The sequence below is a fragment of the Oreochromis aureus genome, linkage group 5 (assembly GCF_013358895.1).
Source record: "Oreochromis aureus strain Israel breed Guangdong linkage group 5, ZZ_aureus, whole genome shotgun sequence".
NCBI classification, from domain to species: domain Eukaryota; kingdom Metazoa; phylum Chordata; class Actinopteri; order Cichliformes; family Cichlidae; genus Oreochromis; species Oreochromis aureus.
The window spans coordinates 36,304,157-36,314,583 of NC_052946.1; the positions used below are offsets into that span (position 1 = coordinate 36,304,157).

At 41.7% G+C, this 10,427-nt stretch overlaps 1 protein-coding gene across 1 annotated transcript in view; it reads right to left on the reverse strand.

The window, feature by feature from the left end:
• The window catches only part of col2a1b (collagen, type II, alpha 1b), a 45,587-nt gene extending 35,455 nt beyond the window's left edge, over positions 1–10,132 (reverse strand). The window contains exons 1-8 of the mRNA XM_031740407.2: positions 9,801–10,132; positions 6,634–6,843; positions 5,132–5,148; positions 4,626–4,658; positions 3,710–3,742; positions 3,413–3,466; positions 2,351–2,452; positions 1,597–1,674 (exon numbers count right to left, since the gene is read on the reverse strand). Coding sequence (XP_031596267.1) covers positions 1,597–1,674; positions 2,351–2,452; positions 3,413–3,466; positions 3,710–3,742; positions 4,626–4,658; positions 5,132–5,148; positions 6,634–6,843; positions 9,801–9,894 — 621 coding nt within the window. The 5' untranslated portion in view covers positions 9,895–10,132. The remainder of the gene's footprint in view (positions 1–1,596; positions 1,675–2,350; positions 2,453–3,412; positions 3,467–3,709; positions 3,743–4,625; positions 4,659–5,131; positions 5,149–6,633; positions 6,844–9,800) is intronic.
• Positions 10,133–10,427: the final 295 nt, after the last annotated feature.

Below are 10,427 nucleotides of genomic sequence, written 5' to 3' on the forward strand. Positions count from 1 at the left end.
CATAAGCTGAAGTGTTGTATTTTTAAGAGAGGAGGCTGAACTCTGCATGGCTTCTTGCATGACACTGTTGGTTATAATGAAAATCTTCATTTTAGATAAGTGAGATTTCAGGCACCGGCTCAGCGGAAGAGTCTTAAACTAAATTGAACTAAATTATCTCTGACTGCTCTGCAACAACGTCTGGTTGGAGTTGCCAAACTAATTCTGTAACAGTTTTGAGACAAATCCTTGTGCTTTTTTTTCAATTCAAGGGAGTGAGCTGAGAGCTTTCAAGACCCCGAGTTCTTCTTCTTCTTCCTCTTAAAAAAAAAGTTTGATTCCGATAACTTTTGACAGCTGTTTGCTTGGATAGAAACATATTCCTTTCAGTAGTGTAGCTCTTATGAAGCCTCATACAAAAATCAGGGCTTGCAGCCAAAGAAAATGTCACCGCCGGGCACAGTGGTCCTCAGAATCAAATGAAAGTCACCTTTCAGTGGGTGTGGGAAGCCCTCACCACACTGGGGAGAAACGTATCAATGGGGCTTTATATCTGCAGAATGTTTGAAAGTGTGTTTGAGGGGCACACATATGTTTGTGTGTGTGCGTGCATTTCAGTAGCAGCGTTGTTTAAATAGCTATGTAGGGCCAGGATATGAGCTGGAGTATTTACAGGTATATAAGGGGGCTTTAAGCTTTACTTGTGATTTAAAATCATCCAGTTTGCTCTTCCACTGCTCTCTCCACCAGCAAGCTGGCATAAGCCAAAGTAAACGTGGACTTCCTTCAATAAGGCTCAGTGTTGTGGTGAGCTCTCAGACAGTCAACGGTAGGACAGTCAGTAGGAGTTAAGCCACACACACAAACACCCTCTGACGCTAGCTGAGGGGATGTGATCGCCTTCGGTCCCCCTACCCTCAGAGCGTCTCAAACCACTGCTGGGCTGAGAAACAGCCAAGCTTCTCTGTGGCTCTTTTAACCAAAATAGCTCCCAGTATGCTCTTCACTCCATCACGGGCATGCTGCCATGCCAGCAAGAGCGGTTTTTCATGAGCTTGAAATATAATGAAGATCAATGGCTGCTTCCTTGGTTTATAAAATTGCCCCTCTGTACTCCATGTGAGGTGTTTATTTTCCATTGTGACCCAGAACTTTGCAGCTTCTTTCCTCCAGCAGCAGGAAAAACGGCGGCTTTTATCTCTTGATTTCATCCAAAAACCAACAACAAAGAAGGAGAAGACAAAAAGGGAACACTGTGTGAATCAGTAGTCTTCATTGTTTCTTCCCATCCCAGACTTTAAATCCTGCTTTGGCATCTACTCTCCTGATGGAGAATGATGATGTTTCCATCTCACAGTTTTCACGTTTGATGACCAGGTGATGCTTCTCTAGTTCATGGAAAGAAGTTGTTTATGTCCCCCCAGAGCAGTTAAAGAGCAGGATGGGGATGCAGAGCAGATGCGGGCTGATGCAGATCTCTAACCCAGGTCTTCATGTGGATAGACTCAAAGCGCTTTGTTTTCGAAAACTCCATAACTTTAGCCCCATTGCAGATCAAATCAGGCGGTGATAAAAACAACACAGGAGTGGCAGCAGCTCTCGTCGTCACTTGCTCACCATTGGTCCTTGCATTACACCCATTTGTGCGCCGCCGGCCTTCTCGTCAAAACCACCAGCCATCTGAGCAGCAAAGTTCTGGAGGAGGCAAAAAAAAGGACAATTTCAGGATTTTTATAATAAACAAAAATGGTTTGTGGTTTATTATGTTTGTGACATCTCAGGGAAATAAAAGTATAAATCTGGGTAAAGTATTTGACTGATGACTTAATTTCAACACTTGCAAATCGTGTTCATGTGTCATGCATCACTACATGATGCTGCATCGTTTTGGCCGGAGAGAGAATCAGCTTTTGACCTTTTATTTGTCAGTAGTAGAGCTTAGTATGTGAATTCTGATGCAGACAGAGGAGAGACAGAGGGCATGTGAACCGTTCTCACAAAGACTCTCTTTCTTTTTAACTCCACCCCCCAAAAAGCACTTCTTCCCTTCCCCTTCTTACGTCTATCATACTACCTCCACCACCCTCAGTCACCCTCCTTTCTTTTCTGCTACAAAGAATGAGAGGCATTCGATCTATTCTTTCCCTCTGCATCCCCTCAATGTTGTCTTTCTGCCTCCTCCCAACACCAGCAGTTTCCCACATCTTTTGTACTCTTGGATTCTTTCTTTGCTCCATTTCACCCCTCTCTCCAGTTATTCCAAGCAGCCAAAGTGAACCCATTCTTGGCCTTGAATCAGTATTCAACCTGTCAGCTCCTATGTCTGGAGTGAATGCTAGCCCATCACCCTTACTAGACATGTGATACTCACTCCACCAAGGCCAGGGGGTCCATTAGGTCCTGGAGGTCCAGGGGGGCCAGGGTTTCCAGGGGTGCCAGGCTCGCCATCTCTGCCACGGGGGCCAGGACTTCCCTTAAATGAATAAATATAAAATTCAGATGAATTGAAAATCTCCTGTTTCACAAAATGCCCCACATATCGTTTTGTCAAATCCTACAAAAATCAAATTGAGGAGCATTTGCAACAGATCAGCTCATAAATTCACTCACTAACTGCTTTCTCTCTATTCAAATATTATATGTTTCTATATCTGCAGCTGTGTTTACTGCACTGAGAACATACAATTTAAGTAACAAATAGGAATAGCATCTTATTAAGTAATAATCTTCCTATTTTGTTGCAACTGTAAGAAAGAAAAAACGTGTATAAGAACATGAAAGTGTTACATAACACATATTTTAATTTAGCATTTATTAATTCCAACCTGTGGCCAACATTTGAGCTCGTGTGCACTCTGGATAAATGATTACACATTTAGTCAGGTGATGATTTTCCTGGCCAAATTGGACTACCTGCATTCCTCTGTGCATGCAGTCTTCTGACTGGTTAGCCAAAACTCGATCCGTCCTGCGCTTAAATCTGCATAAACAAGACGACTACATGGCATAAACTCCTCGCCTGCGGCCATTAGCACATCCAAGTGATGTTACATTATTGAGATGATCAAAGCCTTGCAAATGTGGTGGTGCTGATTTCCCACACTGACTGACTATGGGCCCTCTGAGAGCAGCAGAGGTTTACATTATGAGTCTCCGACAGCCTCACATCTGTTAAACACCCCAAACCTCAGCAGACCACACAGCCTAATGGAAATGACACATGACTAGTTAGGCTGAGTTGCTCAGTGAAAGGCTACCATTCTGCAAACCTGCAACCTATAACAGATCCTCCAGCCCACTCCCCGAGACCTAAAGCTCTGATTCAATGACACATACTGTACTTCTCAGCTGGGCAGGGTTTTGGTTTCCTTTTTTTAAGTAGAAAATCAAGGGTCATTGATTTTTTTTCCTATTTTTTACATGTTACACTGACCTTCTCTCCTTTCTCTCCTCTTGATCCTCGGGGTCCTTGCTCTCCTGGCGGGCCCTGGGTGAACAGGAGATGGTGAAGTAACTTCAGGCGTAATCTCAGTACTTGTGTGTTGAATAACAGCTGAAACCTTTTAACTGTACTACTGTTATATCAGATCAGTTTCCATTTCCAGTCACTGCTCTGCCAATTAAATGTAATACCTATATAACTACTCTAAACACGTTCAGATAGTACACAGTGTCTGTAAAAGTGCTCAAAGGGGAATAATTATGAGAAAATGAGGAAATAGGTTCATACCGTTGGGCCAGGTGGTCCTCTTGGTCCTATAACCTGGATAAGACAAGGACAGAAAAAACAAACTGATAAGAATCAGCTGGTCTTGAATAAAACATCATTTTTAATCTCTGGGCCTAAAACAAAACTTGACATTTTCCAGATATAGTTGCACAAGAGAGGTTTGGGGAAAAATGTTCTGTCTCCAATCAGAGGAGACTTGTTAACTGCTAATCTCTTCGGGCAAAGCGTTAGAAGAAACATACAATAAACAATGCCTTTGTATTTCCTGCCATGAGCTTGTATCGCCTCAGTGGGGTAAAGCATTTCCAGGTGCAGCACCACAGCAGCAGCAGCAGCAGCAGGGAGCTCACTTTCTGTCCCTCCTGCTCTCTGACGGCCTGTGAGGATCTTTATGGGGGAATGTATGGAGCCATTATTGTGCTTGGCTGTCTTCTTGATGAGCGGCTTGGCAGAACCTCTTCCCTTCTCTCTAACACTCTCAGTCTTATGTAAACTGGTGGTGTTGGTTGTGTTTTGAGTTCATGCACGAAAACATTTGATAGTTTCAGCTTAATGTGACATTATGATTTTATAAACAGAGCAAATTAAAACATTTTAAAATAGATGAATTTACTTACACATTAATACACCAGTTATACTAATAATGGATAAAACAGTGGGGATTTATGGCCTTCTGCTTGTGTGTGTGATGTATTTCTTTATTGCAGTACTGCTGGTTTTACTAGTAGTTCAGTTAACAGTAAAGTACCTGAAGACTTCTCAACTGCAGGTTGCCGGGGAGTTTTGAGCGTGTCTTGTGAGTTTGAAAGAAATCTCTTCACTTCAGGATTTATGGTTCTAACATAGTTAACAAACAAGCTTTTCCAAATGATAACACAGATATGTTGCATGTTATGAGTGTGTGGCATCAACTTACATCCGTAATGTCTCCGGGTTCGCCTTTCTGGCCCTGAGATAAGAAAAAGGCAAGAACACAACAGCAATTAAGATCGGCTCTATTAGGAATTGAGAGTTTGATTATTTTCAAACATCTCTCAGTTCCTGTTTTTTTCTCAACCACACTCTGAAAAACAGCTCATAAGAGCCCATCTGATGAAAGCCTTTGATGGAATTTGCAGTTTTATCGGGAAATTAGTCACAGCAAAATGTTCAAAGTGAGTATCCCCCGCAGCGCCAGTGCACGTGTAAATATTGCACACAGTGTGAACAGGAAATAGCTATTAAACATCTGCCAAAGCTCATTCATATCAAAGCCTCATCTCAATCCTTAAACTACAGGGCCCTCATGCAGCCCTGATATAAGTCTGGGACAGATATGGCTATTATTGCTGGGGGAGGTTGATATTAAACACACACACAGCATAAAGATTGCATACACAGACAAATACACCTGCAGCATTTAAATATACTACAGTGTCTCACCTTAACACCAGGTATTCCTGTTATGTGTTGAGGAGGAGAGAGGGAGAAAACAGATCACAGTTAGTGAACAGTCTATGTTGGCCTTGCAGTACGTCCTGGAAGGAGAAAGGCTACTAATGCCGGGAACCAAATGTATGTTCTTGAATTAAACTGCTCCAAAGACCACCACCAAATCATATTTTCATCACACAAAGAGCCCATTAGGACTGTAAACAAGTGTTGGTTGCCTCGCCATCTCACATTAAGAGCTCAAAGCAAAAGCAAACCAGCTGCAGTGTGAGGGTAAGAGTAGAGAGCAAAGGAGCTGGAGTAGCTTTTCTACTGAAATGTTAAACTTTCTGTGCCGTTGGCAAAGGCAGGAACTCTGTTGATTTCACAGCATTTTAAGCTCATTGTTACTTTTTTTGCAACTCAAAAAAGTTAAACTATGATGACCAGTAACGCTAAAGCAGCAGGTTTGGTTAAAAATTTAAAATGTAAATAAGTATTGTTTTAAATACTTTGACACAAGAGTGCAGAGGATTCTTAAATATTAATAAAAGCATCAAAATTACATTTTTTTCAAGTTGTAACAGTTTTTTCTGCAAAACTCTTGTTGAAGATGAGATTTATCTTTAGAATTTTGATATGCATACACTAATATGTTAATATATACATATACATGTACGTATATCAGGAACTATCAGCTCAAATAAAAGTCAGTACAGATCTGACAGATGAATAATGCTGTTTGACAAAGTCAGAAAGTGGGTAGTCTGAATATATTTGAGTTTTTATTAGCTCTGTTTTTATGTGGTTAAAATCTTAAATTGAAAATTCAGCAGTTTTGCCTCAAAATAAGAATAAGTATATTATAAAGCATATTAATCCAGAAGCATGCATTGAAAACAGTGACACTTCTGACTTCACTCAAGCTCCTCGTCCGACCTTATTTATATTTCCAAATGTGACCCATACAGTTTGTATATCTGCAGCAATGGCATTTTCAAATGTGGTGAATAGATCCTTCTAATAGTCTGAACTCTCAGTACGCAGTCACTGTGTTTTCTTGCCATCAGATCTGCAGAAATCCACCGAGAGGATATAGAGTAGAAATGTGAAGCTGTGTCTGCTTGACTGAGGTATTTCCTTAATGACTCCCACATGTTTTCATGATACTGAGAGAAGGAGAGAGTATTCAAACAAGATGGGGCCAAGGTGAGCCAGCTATGGAAAAATTACGGCGAGTTAGCGTTTCAGTGAAATCCTGTCAGATGTGTCACTGTTGTTGTTTATTTCTCATCATTTGTTTGCTTTGGGGTTCGAAAACTGTATTTAAATCAAAGGCTGTCACACAGAACACGTCCGATTAGAACATTAGAGTGATCATCATGTTAAACAGCAGCTACCTGACCTTTGATTAATACCAAATTTAGGCGATGTGGCGTTTTCTCCCCAAAATAAACAATATGATCCTGAGCAGTAATTTATTTATGTGAGGTGTGAGATAAATAAATTACAACCAGAGGTTGAAGGCTGGTCAGCAGCACAGATGGGGCAACACTCTCCAAATGGGATTTCAGGTTTGGGGCAGTCTTTTAGCTCCTCGCAGACAATTTCATCACACAGGACGGTTCCAGTGTCACACACACAGATGCGACAAGGCTCTGGTTTCCACACATCCTTGTCATTATAACGCTGTCCATCTTGTACACAGCTAAACGCGTCCTCTTCTGTGTGTGAGACCATGGAAAGGGACACACAGAAGAGGTAGGTAGGTAGCAGTGGAAGGAAAAAACGAGAGATTATATATCAGATGCGAATAGCAGTCACTGTTGTGTGTTTCATGACAGACACGTCAGTAAAACAATGTCATATTCAGCTGTGAAACATATACACTGTGATATAATGCATGCAAAATAACACCATAAACAGCCTTTCAGTGAATGTTTTTCTACACAAGTGCAGAAAGTTAAATTAAAGTAGGGAGTGTGTAGATTATTCAACACACCATATCAGCACAGTACTCTTAAATAAAAACATATAATTGTCAGTGACAGTTAACCTGGCAGTCCAAACCCAGACCAGATTAAGTTCATAATAATGTAAAAGGGAACCATTAATTCCTCAAAGAAAGGCGTTAAAAACAAAAAAAATGCATTGTTCCCTGATTTATTATCATAATTATCTTTGCTAATTTTTCTCTTGTTGACTTATTAATGCCCTGAGGAACCATCTACAAAAACCACAACTTCTCTGCTTCAAGGTGAGCTTTTCTTCACTTGACCGAGAAATGCAACCTCTCAAGTAGCCAGAAGGTGGCAGTTTAGCATCGCAGAATTACAGACAAGCAATGCAAGACCTGCAGGAAAGCCCCAGTAGCTTTACAGGAGCTGGAGGCCATGTGTAGGAATTCCTCAACAAGTTAAATACAGGACAATTAGAGCTGGAGACACCCTACTGTACTGCAAAAGAGTCAAAGTTTGCACTGAGTTAATGAAAACGTTTGGATTATTTTCTCAGGCCACATTCTGGTGAAGGGCGCAAGAGAACGTGCTGGAGGCGGTTCACTTCTGAATACAGCTGCTGTATGTGGTGTAAATGATGCCACTGGCATCGCAATTTTACAGTAGATCCGTGTAATCAGAAACGTGTTCATTTTCCAGCCTGGCAGCCAAACACCTGCTCGAAAATACAAAATGGAGTCACAGAACCTGCGGCCAGATGATGAAAAGAAAGGCCCCAAAGTGCGCACTGCTGAGAGGTGAGAGGACAAGGAGCAAATACAGTAGCTATATTTACCTTTGAGAGCTGCTTAAGTCTAAGTATCCAAACGGACCTCAGCAGCCATGAATGAGGCCTTTTTGGAAAGAGACAGAGTGGGCAATTCACAAAGTATTGCCTTGTATAAACACGGGGCACATTTCAATCCCCATCTGGAAACCATAGCTGCGTCAGATGCCAGTTCAAACACACCGGAGAAAAGAAAATGGCCAGCTTTCATGCACATACCTTGCGGTTTTGACATGAACTTCTACAGGCCTGGATGCACCATGAAAGGGCTGCACCTGTCCTTTCACTGGCTGTAATATGAAAGATTCTCCTGATATGGGGTATTGTAGGACAAGGGGTCCTCTATCTACTGGAGAACTGACAGACAGCTGGCTTTTCATTATGGGGATAATTTGTGAGTCTCCTCTCCCATATGTTGGCAACCATACTGTTTTCCAGGAGAGTAAAACAATGAAAATTGTAAAGTGAATCCAGGTGTACCTTGAGGACATTAGAGTCAAGTGCGTTCTTATTTATTTAGTAACTGTTTAGGTCTCAGCGTTAGTTCTACCTATGTCTGATTAACTTTAAGAACGGTCAGCTGGTGGCCTCAAGGTTTAGAGCTTTAGTCCTCTTGCTGTGCTAGGGTCACAATAACACCTCTAAACCCTGTCTCCCTAAAAAAAAAGGGCTCGCATTATAACCAGGAATCCAGGAACTGACATCTCAGAGAGGGTAACCTGAGACTTCCAATTGCTTTGGCATGACTATTCCCCTCTATTCTATTCTGGGAAAAAAGGCATTTTGTCTCTCCAGCTTTCTTGAACTCAACTTGTATATTATTAAGAACACTGCACTTTCTTCACATCAGAATAATAAAGTCCCTGCTTTATATTTTTCCAGTTACCCCTCTTGCACCCTGGCTCTGTCTCTTTCTGGGCTGACTGTCACAGCTTATGGGTAATCTTTTAAGCAGATGGAAAGCCTGAAATCATATGGAACATTATTTCTGGCCCCAAATCTGCTGGCATACCTTTACTCTCAGATCTCTCTTGTGGATACTAAAATCAATAATAATGATTAAGAATCCTACTCCAGTTTTATTAAAAAAACAGCAGGTATGAAGGACCATTTGTTCTCAACAGCGTGAGTATAGTGTCAGTAAACTAGTTATTTTGAAATATTTGATGGGGCTTTCAGTTATTAGTTCAGCTTTCTGCCCCAACAAGCCATGATTTGCCTGGATGCCCTCAGAAAGCAAAGGAATGTGAATACTTTTCACCAAAGGCCCTTGAGCCTGACCACCTTTCACTTTTTGCTCGTCCCCTCCCCCTCCCCCACTATATTAAGTGAATCTGCAGCTAAAAGGAGAGTCTGCGAAGGCCCTTAAAACACCCACAGGTGTCATGCAGCTCGACTTTGAGAAAGAAGGGGGAAGGTAGCTTTTAAAGCACTGAGCTGAGTTCAAAGTAGGAATCAGAATCACATGATCTTCGGTTTTAACTTAAACTAAGACGAATGAATGCAAAAGTAAATAAGAAATAAAAAAGAAAAGCACACTCTGAGAGTTTTTTTCCGTTAACTTCCACCACATCTTCATCAATTCCATTCTCACGCGCGCCCGCAACTGTGACATGCACTTTCATCCTAGATCTCATAGAAATTAAAACATAAACAGACGGCAGACCGAAGATCCACAGAAATCATCTTTCTGTCATCACATAAATAACCTTTCATGCACAGAAAACATCAAAGATATCAGTGACTTTTCTGTGCGTAAAAGTTCCAAAACTTCCACGGGTCACGTACTGTGCTGAAACATTTACAATATGATTATGCGAGTAACTTTTAATATCTGTATACTCTTTATACAAGTTGAGTTTTTTTCTCATCAAAAAAAAATCAAACTGTCACTTACGGTCGTCTTCCACCTGACATCTCACAACGGCTAATAGACAAACTTGGCTCGCTACAAGTAGCAGTACAGTCCTGGAATCCATAAAGCTGAACATGTCTAAATATTAGACATGCAGGGCCCTTGAGGGAGAAAAAATGGTGCGAAAGGAGCGGAGGCTTCTCTCGTTATTTGGTGTTTGTGTCCCCAGTTACAAAAGCCAGACCATTCGACCTTCACCCTTCCCAAAAAACCGATGGGGGAATCCAGCGGCAGGACCTGGACCTGCAGCACAAACTCAGCACCGACCGCTTCAGGCCAGACGCTGTAGTTTTATGTCCCTGTTACCTTCAATGAATCTTCGTATATTCCCAAATATCAGGCCGGCCCCTTACCCCCTGTCAGGCTGTAATCCGAGCCCAGTTTCCCTCCCATCTGTCTCTTTGGTCCCATTATTGCGCTCCCAGGCCACTCCTTTCCCCACGTGCTGAACTGAACCCAAAAAAGCCTGAAACTTTTTCTCTCTTATTTTGGTGCCGTCCCCGCTTTCTCACCCTCCGTGTTCATAGAAAGCATAGTAAGGATGTCACAACCTGTCAAACTGACAGCGTTTCTATTTATTTCATCATGTAGGTTCAGTGACATGTGTGC